The 17,786-nt window shown below is 45.1% G+C and overlaps 1 protein-coding gene across 2 annotated transcripts in view; it reads right to left on the minus strand.

Annotated features, from left to right (window-relative positions):
* The window catches only part of DIAPH1 (diaphanous related formin 1), a 170,830-nt gene that overhangs the window by 103,039 nt on the left and 50,005 nt on the right, over positions 1 to 17,786 (minus strand). For both annotated transcript variants that reach the window (XM_077825215.1, XM_077825214.1), the window contains 7 exons: positions 8,602 to 8,732; positions 8,317 to 8,403; positions 6,821 to 6,884; positions 5,707 to 5,846; positions 5,413 to 5,521; positions 5,023 to 5,133; positions 2,109 to 2,227 (listed from right to left, as the gene is read on the minus strand). In XM_077825215.1, the coding sequence (XP_077681341.1) occupies positions 2,109 to 2,227; positions 5,023 to 5,133; positions 5,413 to 5,521; positions 5,707 to 5,846; positions 6,821 to 6,884; positions 8,317 to 8,403; positions 8,602 to 8,732 (761 nt within the window). The remainder of the gene's footprint in view (positions 1 to 2,108; positions 2,228 to 5,022; positions 5,134 to 5,412; positions 5,522 to 5,706; positions 5,847 to 6,820; positions 6,885 to 8,316; positions 8,404 to 8,601; positions 8,733 to 17,786) is intronic.

A 17,786-nucleotide genomic window follows, 5' to 3' on the forward strand; every position in this document is an offset into this window, starting at 1 on the left:
TCCACAATCACAAGACGGCAAATGTCTAGTTTCTCTGTACCCCTCCCTTATGCACCCCCAAACAGTATCCCCAGTCTCCACTTTGGGGATGAGGGCAAAGTCACATGTCTCCCCCACTCCAAGTAACACCTTTACCATTATGCAATGACCCTTTGGCTCCTTCTGCTTCAAGAGTCCCTTTTTCTCCCTCAGATCAGCCAACCTAACTTCCCTGGAAACTAAACAAATCTAAGTTTTTAAAAAAAAAGAGGGGATTGATGGGAAGAACAAAAATTAGAAATCCATTTCTTTTTCCCATCATTCATGGGGTGAGACATATGAACAGGACAACTTATTCAGTGTGGGGGTTTTCTGTTTGTTTGGTTTGTATAACATTTTCTAGGAGAAAAACAACACAAAGGTGTATGCAACATCACAGGCACAGAGAACTGTACAAAATTATGCAGCCCACTCATACCCCCATGTGCAAGGAGGGAGCCCTTAGTCTCTGGGCCACAAGGCATGCTCACTAGAGGGGAAAGTGAGAGCCCACATACATAACAAATAAATTTGTTAATCTCTAAGGTGCCACAAGTACTCCTTTTCTTTTTGCAGATACAGACTAACACGGCTGTCACACGTATATAGAGACACACAAACTCCTATTTCGGGCAGCCCCCAAGGTGGAGGAGCACAACTATCCTATTGCATGTGGCCAGGAATCTGCTGATTAAAAATTTTAGTGCCTCTGTGTGTTAACACCATAGCCAGTCCTAATGAAGAAAAGCGGCATGTGCCACTTTCCAAGTGACAAAGGTTTCAGTCTCCTGTTAGCAAGGAGGGATCAGTAATCAGCCCTCACCCCTCCAAACAAGGCCTGGACAACCAGCATTTGGCATGACTTCTCCAGCCTAAGTTCTCACGAATAGAGAGATCAACTCTGGTGGGGGATTTTCCATGACATCTGACCTCCAGTTCCTGAGCTCACATCTTTCTCTCTAGGATGTGGAAAAGTTGTTCAGGCTCCTGACAAAATACCCGTCATATCTGTTCCTAAAAACTGCAAGCAATACAATGGTAGAGGTGCAGCTACACATGGCAGATGCTATACCTAAGGGATATATATGCCTTTGTATAAAAAGGGGACATTCCCTAGTACAAGGCTTGATATGGCTCTGTCTAGGTTTTCATTCCATGCTGGATTGATGAAGGAAAATATTCTACTTCGTTTTTGCAAAGCAGCGGTTATTCCAGGTGCCCTCTGGTGGCAAAATCCAAAACAGCCAAACCTTTTGGAAGGATTATATACCTGTTTTGGTAAATGTCAGTAAACATCAATTTCACTAGATAAGCAAAAACTGACAAAAATATTTCCATTGATAACAGAAATTTACAGTTAGGCAAAATAAGAAAAATGCTGCTTGAAAACTTAGAGTTTGATATTTACTTTGTACATTTTGACATTTGATGTTGACATTTTGTGTTTTAATGGTTATGAAGCTTTATCTTTTTGAATCTCAAAACCTATCACCTGACCTTCACATAATTTCCCATAACCGTGAAAATTTAAATAGATAAAAATTTTAAAATGCTGAAAAATAAACCAATATTATCCATCAAAACTATAAAAAAATAAAAATCAAGTTCTGCCACGCCTGCCTATTTATTGCACACAAAACAGGGACAGACAAACTACAGTGTCCATAAAAAGTCAAGTCTGAACAGAAATCCAAAACTAAAGTTTCTGGAACCGTCAGACAAGCTGCATCCTCCCAAATGACCAGGGTCTGGTCTTCTTCTTTTTGCTAATAAACTGCCAAATCTCTAATAGAGGATCGGCATACCTGCCTGTACTTCGCTCACTCATGTCTTCAGACTTTGTCTGATGGATCAGAGGCATCCTACAATGTATTGGGCAGCTCTGACCCAAACAAGCCCTGGAACCCATGTGACCTAATGACAGCAAGCTGTGCTCGGCCCAGACATTACTTGACCAGAGGAAAGACCATCAACCTCAGTCCCTCTCCCTACATGGAGGTAGGGATGGTACAAAGACTGGCGGTAAGAAACTTCCTGGGGATACTCCTGCCCCAAACACAACCCCTGCCGAATAAGCAACAGAAGGATATTCCATTTCAATGCGAATGTCCTCAAGGCGGCTCCTGAGGTCTTCAGAATCCTCCTCACCATGTTCTTCAAATACACTCAGCTGTACCTTCAGTTCCTCATTCTCCAGTTTCCGCAGCTCCTGCCAAGAGCATGAGTACATCATAGAGAGGCCATCAGAAGCTATACAGACTCTGGTGGGATCACTTGAGAGCATACAGTTTTTCAGATGGGAGCTAAACAAGGGCTATGTTAGAGCACAAAGGAATGTAATGAGGGGCCAACATACATTAATGTGCAAACAAGTCTGCTGGAAGCCCCAAGAGAGCCCAGGCCAGCATGGAGCCACAGGTAAGAGGCCCACCAGTGATGATATCAATTCACAGTCACAAGAAGATAGGATCATCATACGCTCCAGGAGAGTGCACAGTCACATGGACAGGGCCAGTATACATAAACGGCAAAGGGAGTGTGATCACCATCCAACTGACCCTGGGAGGCTTGGTAACTAAGAGAGAGGAAGCACTGAGCAAGAACAGGGCTGCAATACAGCCCACGTCATTCCTGCAGCAAGGGTTTGAACATAGAACAGCCATACTGGGTCAGACCAATGGTCGATTTAGCCCAGTACCTTGTCTTCTGACCGTGGCCAATACCAGGTGCTTCAGAGGAATGAACAGAACAGGCAATCAATTGTCCCTATTGTCCATTCCCAGCTTCTGACAGTCAGAGGCTAGGGACACCCAGAGCATGGGGGTGCATCCCTAACGATCTTGGCTAATAGCCATTGATGGACCTCTCCTCCAGGAACTTATCTAATTCTTTTTTGAATCTCATTATAATTTTGGCCTTCACATCCCCTGGCAATGAATTCCAGAGGTTGACTGTGCACTGTGTGAAATACTTCTTTTTGTTTGCTTTAAACCTGCTGCCTATTAATTTCAGTGCGTGACCCCGGGTTCTTGTTTTATGTGAGGGAGTAAATAACATTTTCTTATTCACTTTCCCCACTCCATTCATAATTTTATAGACCTCTGTCATATCCCCCCTTAGTCATCTATTTTCCAAGCTGAACAGTCCGTGTCTTTTTAATCTTTCTTCATGTGGAAGCTGTTCTAATACCCCTAATAATTTTTGTGGCCCTTCTTTGTACTTTTTCCAATTCCAATATATCTTTTCTGAGATGGGAACACCAGAACTGCATGCAATATTCAAGGCGTGGGCATACCATGAATTTACATCCTGGCATTATGATTTTACTGTCTTCTTATCTATCCTTTTCATAATGGCTCCTAACATTCTGTTAGCTTTTTTGACTGCCGCTGCACAATGAGCAGATGTTTTCAGAGAACTATCCACAGTGACTCCAATATCTCTTTCTTGACCGGTAACCAGTAATTTAGATCCCATCATTTTGTATGTATGATTGGGATTACGTTTTCCAATGTGTACTAATTTGCATGAATTTCACATGCCCAGTCATCTAGTTTTGTGAGATTCCTTTGTAACTCTCTGCAGTCTGCTGTGGACTTAACTATCTTGAGTAATTTTGTATCATCTACAAACTTTGCCACCTCACTGTTTAACCCTTTTCCCAGATCATTTCTGAATATGTTGAACAGCACTAGCCCCAGTACAGATATCTCTGGTAGACACTGCTTTTGTTGTTTCTTGTCTTTTAACGAGTTACTGATCCATGAAGGGACATTCCCCCTTATCCAGGGGTTCTCAGACTTTTGTACTGGTGACACCTTTCACACAGCAAGCCTCTGAGTGCAAACCCCCTTATACATTAAAAACCACTTTTTTATATATTTAACATCATTACAAATGCTGGAGATGAAGCGGGGTTTGGGGTGGAGGCTGACAGCTCTTGACCCCCCCATGTAATAACCTCGCAACCCCCTGAGGGGTCCCAACCCCCAGTTTGAGAACTCCTGCTCTTATCCCATTACTGCTTACTTTGCATAGTAGCCTTTAGTGAGGGACCTTGCAAAAGGCTTCCTGAAAATCCAAGTACACTATATCTACTTGGTCACCCTTGTCCACAATTGTTGACCCCCTCAAAGAATTCTAATAGATTGGTAAGGCATTATTTCATTTTACAAAAGCTGTGTTGACCTTTCCCCAACAAATAGTGTTTATCTAGGTGTCTGATAATTCTGTTTTTTACTCCAGTTCAACCAATTTGCCTGGTAATTAAGTTAGGCTTGTAATTGCCAGGATCGCCTCTGGAGCCTTTTTAAAAATTGGCATCACATTAGCTTTCCTCCAGTCATCTAGTACAGAGGCTGATTTAAGTGACAAATTACATAGCACACTTAGGAGTTCTGCAATTTCATATTTGAGCTCCTTCAGAACTCTTGGGTCAATACCATCTAGTACTGGTGACTTATTACTGTTTAATTTATCAATTTGTTCCAAAACATCCTCTACTGATAACTCAATATGGAACAGTTCCTCACCTAAAAAGAATGGCTCAGGTATGGAAATCTCCCTCACATCCTCTGCGGTGAAGAATCATAAAAAGAATTCATTTAGCTTCTCCGCAATGGCCTTATCTTCCTTGAGTGCTCCTTTAGCACCTTGATTGCCCAGTGATTGTTTGGCAGTTCGTTTTGCTATTAGTTTTTGAATTTTGCTAGTAGCTCTTCAAATTCTTTTTTAGTCTGCCTAATTATACTTTTTATACTTGACTTGCCAGAGCGTATGCTTCTTTCTACTTTCCTCAGTAGTATTTAACTTGCAATTTTTAAAGGATGCCTTTTTGCCTCTAGCCACTTTCTTTTATTGGGAAGAGCAATATTACTTTGTCACTACCAGAGCCTTTTAACAGTATTAGGTACTTTCAATATGAATACAACTGCTGAGATGGTGGCTGTTGCTTCTCTCATCGAGCATGATGGTGCCCCACAGGAGGAGATGATTGCTTCTTACCGTAAGGATGTGCTGCAACCCAGAACGCATCAGCTCACTTCGAATGTGAACTCGGAAGTCGAGCTCATCAGCAGGGATGATAAGGGCATTGATCAGCTGCATACAGGCTACCTAAAATAGGGAGACAGACAGTTTCTGTATCAGAGTGAGCCAGGTCTCTATCCCCTCATCCAAGACTTCTAGTCAGGTGCTCAGAATGCCCAGAACACTGTACCCATCAACCAGGGAAGTGCTACAAATAGGGAGATATCAAAAAGATGGTATCTTACACCCTCCCTCCTGTATCCTCCTCACTACAGAGAGCAGTCAAACTGCTAGAGTAGACCAATCCTCTCTTGCTCCTCCCCTAGAACAGACAACAGTGCCCACATATACTGAGGGTTGAGGTACCTTCAGTACCACAGAGGTTCCGCCCTTCAGGCCATCCAACAAGGGACCGAATCGCTCCACCTCGTCCACTTCTGCTCGCTCTGTCAGTGCCTCCAAAACCCGCTCATGCCTGAAACAGTAGGAAGAGGGAATCAGCAGCAGTCTCAATTGGGGGTGGGGCGGAAAGGGAAGAGGTATGCATGCGTGTCATCATTGTAAAACAAAGAGACAAGGAGAGAAGTGGGGACTCCAGAGAGGCAAATGAGAGCCACCTCAAGAGAGATGAGTGGTTGAATGAGTCCCATAGACACGTACATGTCCTCGGGCTGAGGCAGGATACAGAGAGCTGACAGCAGTTTCACAGCATCTATCATCATGGAAGGGACTTTGGGGTCAACAGCTCTCACCAACAGCAAGATCCCCTCCTCTGTTTCCAGCATTGTCTTGATTCCAAACTGAAGGGGAAAGAAAGGATGAGTTAGTATATTTGACTCAGCTAGCCCACTAAGGAGCATACTGCAAACTGTTTATGCCTCAAACCTGAGACTGCTTTAAGGCTAAAGGGAAGCAACTTCACCACAAACAGTGCAGATGGCAAGACGCTTGTCCAATGTCTGTCCACACATCCCTTCTATTATTTCAGAGGGGAGACCAAGGAAGGACAAGGGGGTAGGAGTTGGGGTGTCCTAAAGGGTCAAAGCCAGCAAGAAGAAAGGTACTTAGTGGGATCCTGACAGGTGTGCATGGATGTGCACAATGAAAGGAGAGTCCCTGTGAGAACAGTATCAGAAAGAAAGGAGTCAAAGAAGCTAGAAAGGAGAGATAGAGATCTCACAGCATATGTGAGTGAGAAAGGAAGGGTGAAGAGAACCAAAGGGACAGGGGAGTTTAACAGAATTAGTACTAGGTGTCCCAGAATGCCTGCAAATGAGAAGGGAAAGTAGGACAGCCTGGGGCATGAGTGAGAAAGACAGAGAAGGGGAGGCTGGACAGAGGGCAGAGATGTAGAGTACAAACAAACAGCAAAGGAGACAGGGATATTGGTGTCCTCAGAGTGCCCACAGATGTGCAGAGGTATAGCTGAGAGAGGAGGACACAGATTGAAGATAGCACAGTACCAAAGTGTCCCCAAATGTCTGAAAGAGAGTATGGCAGGATTGAGAGAAAGTATACAGTGGGCCCAGAAGAAGTAGGAGTAGTACAGGACGGAGGTGGGGGGGAGGGGAGGGAGGCAGAAGTGCACAGGCTGAGGAAGGGGGTGAGAAGCGTGAGTGAAATGTAAGCAAGGGTTTACTGAAGAGTCAGGAGCCTTCATCCCCACCTCCCCTACCACTTTTGGGGATGGCCCCATGCCACCAGAGCAGAGAGCACATGAGGAAGAGGAGGTGGCAATATACGGATGTATCTAGGGAAAGGACAGGGATCTCACCTTGTTGTTCATGAAAGCCTTCAGGCATCGGATGATCTCATGTTTGCTCCGAGTGTCATAGGAGCTGTGAGGAAGGAAAGCCAGCTGATGAATAGTCACATGGAGCATGATAAATGGCATCATGCTTCCCCCAATTAAAGGACAGTAGGCCCACAACTCTCAGGTGGGGCCAGGAGAGGTCTTAGGTGTCCAGTGCTGCACTAAGAATCCAACCCCACACACACACCTGAATTCAAAAGAAACACAGGGAAAAGGCTGCTACATCTCCTGCAGGAAAACCTCCATGCTCATCCCACTATAACCCACCAACACACACACTCCCTACCCAACTTTAGCCTCTGCCCTTTAGCCCCCCCATGAGTCACCCCCACGTACTCATCCCTGTTCATCTCACCCCACTAAAGACCTCTTCTGGCAAACCCTAGCCACAAACCACTGCCCCATAACTGAACTGTACTGGAGCAATGCCCCCTCCTCCCCACACCCACACACTTCTGACCATACAGTGAAACCTCCCTGCCCCAAGACTTTCTTCTTGTTGCCCCCCACCACCACCTTCAATTAGCCAAACAACATGTATATGCAGTAATAATCCTGTAGCCTCCTCACAAGCCCTTTAGGATTATGAAAGCTTGTAAACGTAACAGGACAGGATCTTACTTGACTCTAGCTATAGAGAGCTATGCATAATAAGTTACCACTTATATAGCTCTTCAGCCACAGACCCCAAAGCACTTCATAAAGATGGGTAAAAGTACCACCATCCCCATTTAATAAATGGGAAAACAGACAGAAGGGGGGTGTTACAGAGCCAGGAAAAGAATCCAGGTTTCCTGGTTCCCAGACTCCTGCCCTAACCATGAAACTTTGATGGATTTGGAGGTGCCCTGTGATAATTTATGAATATTGTATGTTAGCTTGGTGATTGGGGTATTTTCTGTATGACTTTACAGATTTAATTCAACAGGAGTGTGTCTGTAAAAACAGGCAGAAAGGAGAAAGAATAGCTGAAGATAGCCACCACTCAGCACACACACTTGACAGTTGTTAGTGGACAATGCCAGAAACGTTAGCTTTGATGATTGGCTGGCAATGGAGGAATAACTGACAAAACTGGTTGTGACCAGGATGGGAAAAGACCTATGAACACAGAAGAACAAAAGCACTTCTCTCTGTAATGCTTTGTTCCTACTACTAAAATGAACACTCCCCTTGGCTTTAAGAAGGCTGCCTGCTCACTGGACACCACTGGCCATAGACTTGCAGAGGGAAGAACAGCAAGTGCTCAGACTCGGTCTGACCTCAGGATACACAGGATGCTGCTCCCCAGGGCCTGGTCTAAGAGCGGGAAGATTGTGGAAAAAGCTCAAAGTTTGATGGCTGAGGGGGCACACTCAGAGAGACCAGCTAGGGGACAGATGTGCAGCTAACCCTGGAACCATAACAGACACACTTAGTACACTTTATAAATAGCTTCCATTCAGTTTGTCCCTCACCTGGGTGCCTCGTCCTTCTCATCATGGAGCCTTTTTAATATGTCCAGCAGGCAGTTGAGGCCCTCAGCCCCAAAATTCTGTACCCAGCTGTAAGAAACACAACAGAGTCATATTAGCAGCACATAGAAGGACGGAAAGTCACAAAACCCTCAACCACCCCCTGCCCTCTCTCTTCTCTATTCAATCACAATGCACCATCCGCAGCCACGATAAGCAAGCACCTAACCCCCTTGCTTATAGCTTCAGCTCCCTGCCTGATCTCCTTTGCTCCAGCCAGCCCTTTACCTGACAGGATTGTTGTTGAGCGACACTCGCAGAGACTCCAAACAACCGAGCAATTGGGCATCCCTGAGATTTGATTTCAGCTCCTGGATATAAATCATGGCCGACTTAGAGCTCTCCTTCTGACTCATGCCCTACACAGGGAAGAAAGAACAGGCTATTAGGTAAACTAACTGTGGTTGCAGCACCAGGGCATAGAAATGGGTTTTCAAAATGGTATTTTTATGTTGTGTGAGTGGGCACACACATACATGCGCCCTCCATTTCAAAGAGCTTCAGAGTGAAGCTAGCCTAGCTGAAGCATTAACCGCTAAATTAGCTGTAAAGTTTAGTCATCCTCAAAACTTGAAACTACCTAATTTAGTTTAGTGTTCAAAGTAAATATAAGTTATATTTAATTGGCTTTCTCAATATACACTCACGAACACAGACACACAACTGAATTAGAATGCTGGAGTTATTTTAAAAAAAAAAGTTTGAAGGTCAGAGGTATTTCATAGTTACATTTCTGATCCCTTACCCTGACCCTCCATCCATCAAGCTTACAGGCAATCAGTACAAGTCATATCAGTAGGCTGTAACTATAGTGGGGGAGGTGGCAATCAGTAGTTGGTGAAAGTGAGAGTAGTGAGGCAGATTTGGCTCTCCAGCTCCTATAGGAATGGTGCCCAAGTCAGTTCTGTTTGTGGACTATATACAGATGGATAGAAGGGGAGATGTTGGTGTTTGGCACAGTTGTTGGAGACACTGGGCATGGCCACTAGGTAACTCAAGGGGATGGAAGACCACGAGTGTTGATGAAGCTCCCTTGCACTAGGCCCAAGTGTCCTTGGCCCCCCTGCCTGGAGGCACTTGCAGCAGTTATGCTGAGGATCTGCAACAATATGTTGCAGAGTCAGACTGCCTGAAACTAAACAAGGCCAAACAGGGCAGATATGGAAGAACAATATTGAATAAAGCAGCTTTATGTATGGTTTAACAGATGGTACAAAGATCAAGGGAACTAGCTGGTAACCGGATTGGCTGGCTATATGGATACTTAGGGCAGCTTGCTATTGGATAAGTATGCTGAAGAAAGGACGTATAAAAGCCTGTGTAATTTCCAGCTCTGTGTGCAGGATTTGAGATTCTATTCTCCCTGTACCTTGTTTGCAGCTGCAAATAAACTTTTCTGCTTCTCCACCCCATTGTGATTATTGGGTGATGCGTACCGGGCAACGAACCTTGCTGTTGTTCGCCTCTGGCACTGGGTGCCGGCAACACTGCTGATGGATAGGTGAAGCGGAAGAGGACCTGTGTTTGGGCCAGTGGCCCTTTGTACATCAGTGCATTCACATGCTTTTCACTGGAGTATTTCAGAACACAAGTAGGGCCTACCAAATTCATGCTCCATTTTGGTCAATTACACTCATAGGACTTTAAAAATTGTAAATGTTATGATTTCAGGTATTTAAATTAAAATTTTACTCTGTTGTAATTGTAGGGCTCCTGACCAGTGTTCCCTCTAATTTTTCCCACGAATGTGCGGAATGATTTTTATTATGCATACCAATATGGAGGTGATGTGTGACACATCATCTCCATATTTGTGGACATAACAAAATTCATATGGCAGGGGTGGGGCTGCGGGCTCTGGGGTGGGGCTGGGGATAAGGGGCTTGAGCAGAAGGTTGGGGTATGGACTCCAGCTGTGGGTGCAGGCTCTGGAGTGGGGCTGGGGATGAGGCAGAAGGTTGGAGTGCAGGGGGGTTAGGGCTCTGCCTGGGGGTGAGGGCTCTGGGGTGGGGCCAGGGATGAGGTATTTGGGGTGCAGGCTGCCCTGGGGCTAGAGCGGGAGAGGCGCCTCTCCCCACCACAGCAGCTCCAGGGCGGGGCTGGGAGAGGGGAGTCTTGGGGGCCCAGCACTAAGGTCTTTGAGATTAGGATTCAATTCCTTGGATCACAAAGGCAGTCATACACTGGTATGAGATGCCCTCTGTCTGCCTTGTGGAAAAGGTGGGCTGCTGCAGTTTGAATGAATGGGAACTTGTATACGCCCTTTAGTGCCATCGTTAAGTAAAAAGTGTTGCTGTAATTAAGCCTGGAGGCCATTCATACATTCTAAGGCCAAAAGTTGCCATCATTCACCCTTGTGAATAAACCGATTACTGTGCCAGGGATCACATCTGACCAAAAGAGTACAAGCTTCTGAATCAGCGAAAAAGGTACAGGCATTTCTACTACTAATACTGTCTTTGTGTCCAGGAGCAGTGGTGATTTCAGCAGGATTTGGAGACCGTTACTCACCTGAGATCAGGGTCAAGACAAGCCCTAATTTCAGCTAGTAACTTGAATTTCTTCCTTCTTCCTTCTTCCTGCAACTACAACCTCAATCTTTAGCCAGCTGCATTTTATTCACGTCCTTCATAGTTAGGTGAAGACACTATTAGCGTGTGATGAGAAGGTGATAGAGCTGAGCATCAATAGCATGGTACTGGCAATGAAGTGCACAGTGTTTCATGAGCTCCCCTACAATATAGTAGTTGACATCTCCAACTGGAACTGGCATCAAAAGTACGTAATGTCAATAGCTCCACATTGGCACATCTTTGCAGTATGGCAGGGGAGGGTTATATTAGAAATGTGAATGAGTAGGTTGGGTGCAAGAGGATATCTGAAGACAGGTGAAAGGAGGATTCACATAAGGAATGAGAGTTAAGGTCAAGGTCTTTTCCTCAAAGATTAGTATTTACAAGAAGAAAGTAAACAGAATCGCTCTCAGCTTGTGATTCTAGCCAATCCTTGAAGCACGGTGTGTGAATTTCTTTAGTTGCCCCAGGCCCAGGATAGGATGCATTCCATAGCAGGACTAGAAAAGCTTTCCCTTGAACTCCTGAGGTACTTCTTCTGTTGCTCCTAGATGAAGGAATCCACCTTCTTCCCTCAGTTGTTTCATGAGATGGGTCACTGAAGCGGGAGCGGGGTGGGAGATTAGCAAGGACTTGAATTATATAAAGTGACCTTTGATACTAATTTCACAATACCCATTGGTCTGAAGTTACCCAGCCCATGGTTGAGAAAAACGGGAAAGACAACAACCCAAAATAGGGGTGAGAAGAGGAAGCTCTGGTGGCATCAATGCATGGTTCTTGACATGAACGTCAAACCTGCAGTTTGGAAGATAATGTCAGGCAGGCGGTAGGAGAAGAGGGAGCAGCTCTCTTGCAGGAGATGAGACTACCTCGTATAGTAGTTAGTAGCTCTGCGTTGTTGAAAAAAGGAAGTTCCCTGTCAGAACTGGCTCTACTATCTAGAGGATTTTCTCCTGGTAGTAAGTGTATAGATACCCTAGGACCTCAGAATAGCTTTAGAGTCCTTAGGAATATGTAAGCTAAACGAGTCTGGCCCTTCAAAGCCAGTTTGGATCTCTTGAGGAATCCCAGAGGACTATAACCAAGATGTGCCCCCCAACCCTCCCAGTAATGCCTGTGACCTCTGCCACCTCCTCATGTTCTCTCTTTCTCATTCCAGTGGGCTAGTCAGGCACCTAACTGGTGAAGGAACGTCACACATGAAGCTGCACAAAACTTCATTTCCCCCCCAAAAATCAATTGCTATTGCCTCCCCTTCCCCAAAAATGGGGCGAGGAATTACTATTCATTACTTCCCCATTCCCAGAGGGGAAAGGGATTCCACACAAATGACCTCTACCTGCAGGGAAGGGGGGCTGAAGACTGTCCCTGGCTTTGATACACAGGGCTGGAGAAAAGCCCTCTCTCAGTGTCAGGAGTTTCCCCCCGCCCATACATGGGAGGGAAACCACAACCTGCTGGGGGAGGGCTTTCCAAGCTTTGCCTTTCGAAAGCTGGGGTCTAGAACTCAGCCGATTAAGCGTGGAGCTAGCTGTTCCGGCCCAGCAGGAAGAGGGGAGGTGCAATTCCCATGATAAAAGTGGTACTCTAAGTTTCCTGTAAGCTGTGCAGCAGCCTATTAAGCGCCGACCTGTCATGGCTAGGGGAGAGGCGCCCCTCCCCCAGCCCTAACCTAGCCCGGCCCCCGACCTGCCGTGGCCTACAACCTAGCAAAAGATTCCAATCTTGCACATGAGGTGCATGTACAACACAAGTGGGATCCACTTAGACAAAGACTTGAACTACTACATTCTAATTGTGATGTAACTGATTTCTATTTACAATTTAAAGTACCTGAAATGGTTGCGTGAAAGCATTCCCTTAGGTTTTAAAAAGGAAAGTATTTTAAAACACTTATATTTGGAAACCCTCTTTAAATTATATACTTCCTTCCTACATATTCTGTTTTGCCATCATTATGTTCTATGTGAGGTATAAAGATAATGCATGCTATTCAATGAAAAAAATACAACATAGTATTTGAATGAAAATCTCTCAGCAAAACTCAATGTCCTTAAATTGAGGCAGTACAGCAGATAGAGCTGGAGACTGTAACTTCCTTGAACCCAAACGTCTCTGCTGATGGAGTTACCAACTCCACTGCACTGGAACACTCAACTGGCCAACAAATCATCTACATTCCGACAGACCTTCTAGACTCATTGACTGGTCAAGTCAAGGTAGGATGTGGCTTAGTACCTTGGACTCAGAGGCACAGATGCAGAGAAATACCCCTTCTACCACTCCAGCCCCTTCAAGCAGCATGAGTAAGAGGCATGTTTTCTGGTGTCTAAAGTCAACAGTTTAAAACTCTGGTGTCTAAACCTAGGCACCTAAGCCCATCTTTAGGCAGTTAAATAATAGTGGCCTGATTTTCAGAGGTACTGAGCACCAGCAGCTCCCACTGTAGTCACTGTGTAGCTAAGTGGACTGTGCACGTGGTGAAGAATCTAACTATTACTGCCTGCCTCCTAGTGGGGGAGGGAAAGAAAAGGAGATGATGCCCAGAAATAAAGATGGAGCTCTGGAAGCTGGTCTTGGTAGGGGTAGTCAAAAGCGCAGCTGGAGCAGGACACTAGAGACTGGGCTTTTGTTTTGTTTTTGGTTGAGAAAATCACTTTGGTAAGACTACCCACATGATGAGTTTACATTTTGAAGCCTTTAAGCAAGGAAAAGGAAAATGCAAGTGGAGATCTCCAGCAGACACTAGGGGAAGTTTAAAACTCCATGAGGACCTTATGGTGTGTCCAAAGATTCAGAAATTTTTTTGAATAATTTCCCATATGTGCACCCAACTTTGTCCAATATTGTTCTATGCACTAGATCTCATTAGGACTCAAATGTGGAGTTTGTGGTGCAAACCATTCAAAGAGAGGGCTTGAAAGAAGAGCAGGAGTAGGATTTTCAAGAAGTATAATACCAGCTACGTATTTTCTAAGCCCTATGTCTCAGAAATGACTTGGCAGATTCACCACACATTTTGATTTTTTTAAAGAATAGAAGAGTCTCCTGTAGCCAAACATTACACTTTTAAAGTGGAAAAGATCTTTTCTGGAAGTGGAGACCAAAAATCGAGCTTATAATGGAAGTTTATTTACAGCTTTGGTTAAAGAGAGGCTCTCCCCCCCTACAGAGGCAATGTCAGCTTGAAACATCGTTGTAGAACTTTAGTACTTAATATAGTTACTTATAACATGCACATATACTAAAACAAAACATTTTGTTTCAAAAAGGCCATTTTCATAGAAAAAAATTTCAAATGAAAAATTACTTTTTTTAGAAACAAACTTCACAGAAAATTTGTTTTTTCAGTTTTGAGTTTTCAACAAAAAAGGAAAATTGAGAAACTGAATGTTTGTCCCCCTGCCCCTCATCCCTTTTTGCCATTTTTAAAAAGAGACCCTTCCCCCAAAAAATGGATTTTAGGTTTCAAAAAATGAAAAGGGTTGGGGGTTTTTTTGGAGAATTTTTTGAAGATTTTCATAAAACACACTTAGCATTTTCAACCAGTTATAAAATGTACTATAAATGAAAGAAGTTACCAAAAAACAAAACAAAAAACATTTCCCCCCATTTTATTTACGTTGTCAACTGACAACACTCTCAGCTAGTTTCTCCCTTGCTGAGGAGCCCTTTATAAACACCAACAGGGGAGCAGAATAAAACCTTAAACACACTTTTAAAAAGAATGTTTTTAAACAGTCAATACTATGTCCTGAAATAATGGAGCACTATCAGAAACTGGGTATTTTATTTTAAACTAATCATTTAAAAAATGATGGTTACTGTAATCTTTTAATACTTAGCCATACAAAATCTTTGTTCATTCTGCTATATTAAAATATAGTTATGAAAATAAATAATACAATATGATGAATTTATGAGAAGAAGGTTTATGAAAACTCAGCATTGGGCTAATTTCAGCCTCTTCAAACACTTCATTGAGCCCTGGTCTACATTAAGAGTTTCGGTTGAATTTAGCAGCGTTAGATCAATTTAACCCTGCACCCATCCACACGACGAAGCCATTTACTTCGACTTAAAGGGGGGGTTATCAGCGCTGAAATCAACCTTGCTGGGTCAAATCTGGGGTAGTGTGGTAGCAATTCGACGGCATTGGCCTCCGGAAGCTAACCCAGAGTGCTCCACTGTGACTGCTCTAGACAGCACTCTTAACTCAGATGCGCTGGCCAGGTAGACAGGAAAAGGCCTGTGAACTTTTGAATCTCATTTCCTCTTTGGCCAGCGTGGCAAGCTGCAGGTGAGTGCAGATCTCACCAGCAGACGTGACCATGATGGAGTCTCAGAATCGCAAAAGAGCTCCAGTATAGACCGAACGGGAGGTACAGGATCTGATCGCCGTATGGGGAGACGAATCCATGCTATCAGAACTCTGTTCCATAAGACGAAATGCCCGAACATTTGAAAAAAATCTCCAAGGGCATGAAGGACAGAGGCTATCACAGGGACCCACAGCAGTGCCGCGTGAAACTTAGGAGCTCAGGCAAGCCTACCAAAACACCAGAGAGGCAAACGGCTGCTCGGGGTCAGAGCCCCAGACATGCCGCTTCTATGATGAGCTGCATGCCATTCTAGGGGGTGCAGCCACCACTATCCCACCCCGTGCTTTGACTCCATCAATGGATCATCACACAACAGGGATGCGCATTTTGGGGACGAGGAAGATGATGATGAGGAGGAGGTTGAAGATAGCGCACAGCAAACAAGCGGAGAAACAGGAACTGTTTCTCACCCTGGACCTGGAGCCAGTACCCCCTGAACCCACCCAAGGCGGGCTCCCGGACCCGCCAGGAGGAGGAGGAGGGACCTCTGGTGAGTGTACCTTTGTAAATATAACACATGGTTTAAAAGCAAGCGGGTTTAATGATTAATTTTCAGCCAATACAGCTACTGGAAAAGTCTGTTAACGTGTCTGGGGATAGAGCGGAAATCCTCCAGGGACATCTCCATAAAGCTCTCTTGGACGTACTCCCAAAGCCTTTGCAAAAGATTTCTGGGGAAGGCAGCCTTATTCCGTCCTCCACGGTAGGACACTACCACACCAGGCCAGTAGCACGTAGTTTGGAGTCACTGCATAACAAAGCATGGCAGCATATGGTCCCGGTGTTTGCTGACATTCAAGCAACATCCGTTCTTTATCTCTCTGTGTTATCCTCAGGAGTGTGATATCATTCATGGTCACCTGGTTGAAATAGGGGAATTTTATTAAAGGGACATTCAGAGGTGGTCGTTCCTGCTGGGTTCTTTGCCTGTGACTGAAGAGAAATCTTCCCTGCTGTTAGCCACGTGGTGGGGGGAAGTGTGAAGTGATCATCCCAGAGAATTGGGCGTGGGTGTGTGAGTATGTGGGGGGGGTTAGTTGACTTTGTGCTACACGTTAACCCAAAACCGCAGCCCCTCCTTTTAAACTGCCAGTCCATTTTAAATAGCCAACCCAACAGCTGTTCGGTATGGGAAATGAGGGCACAGCTGTTTGAAACCATTCCCACATGTTATGAAGGTTAAAGAAGCCAAAAGACTGTGGCTTACCATGGCTTCCTGCAAGCCGAATTCTGTTGCCCGCCGGCTCTGCGTGTGTGACCTCACACACCAAACTGGCAGACCCTCAATATAAAAGGCAAAATGTGACCTCGTAACGAATGTACATGTGCTATGTAATGTTAACAGCAAGGTTCAGCCTGAAAGAGTCTACCCATTGTTCTCTAAAATGTGTCTCTTTAACGACCACTCTCCCTTTTTTTTCTCTCCCACAGCTACAAATGTTTCAACACTCCCCCTATCATCTCCGTCCCAGAGGCAGCGAAGATTAGAAGGCGAAAAAAATGCACTCGCGATGAAATGTTCTCTGAGCTCATGCAGTCCTCCCACACTGAAAGAGCCCAGCAGAATGCATGGAGGCAGACAGTGTTAGAGTCCAGAAAAGCACAATATGAACATGAGACCAGGTGGCGGGTTGAAGATAAGAAGTGGCGGGTTGAAGATGATAGGTGACATCAGCTTGCTGACAGAAGGCAGGAGTCAATGCTGGGGCTACTGGAGGATCAAACTGATATGCTCCGGTGTATGGTTGAGCTGCAGGAAAGGCAGCATGAGCACAGACAGCCACTACAGCCCCCATGTGACCAGCCGCCCTCCTCCTCAAGTTCCATAGCCTCCTCACCCAGATGCCCAAGAACGTGGGGGGCACAGCCTCCAGGCACCCAACCATTCCACCCCAGATGACTGCCCAAGCAACAGAAAGCTGACATTCAATAAGTTTTAAAGTGCAGTGTGGCCTTGTCCTTCCCTCCTCTCCCACCCCCCCTGAGCTACCTTGCAGTTATCCCCCTGTTTGTGTGATGAATTAACAAAGAATGCATGAATTTGAAGCAACAATGACTTTATTGCCTCTGCAAGTAGTGATCGAAGCGGGGAGGGGAGTGTGGTTAGCTTACAGGGAAGCAGAGTGAACCAAGGGGCGGAGGTTTTCATCAAGGAGAAACAAACAGAACTTTCACACTGGCCAGTCATGAAACTGGTTTTCAAAGCTTCTCTGATGCACACCGCATCCTCCTGTACTCTTCTAACAGCCCTGGTGTCTGGCTGCGCATAATCAGCAGCCAGGCAATTTGCCTCAACCTCCCACCCTGCCATAAACGTCTCCCCCTTACTCTCACAGATATTGTGGAGCACACAGCAAGCAGTAATAACAGTGGGAATATTGGTTTCGCTGAGGTCTAACCGAGTCAGTAAACTGCACCAGCACGCTTTTAAACGTCCAAATGCACATTCTACCAC

The sequence above is a fragment of the Eretmochelys imbricata genome, chromosome 8 (assembly GCF_965152235.1).
Source record: "Eretmochelys imbricata isolate rEreImb1 chromosome 8, rEreImb1.hap1, whole genome shotgun sequence".
Lineage (NCBI taxonomy): Eukaryota > Metazoa > Chordata > Testudines > Cheloniidae > Eretmochelys > Eretmochelys imbricata.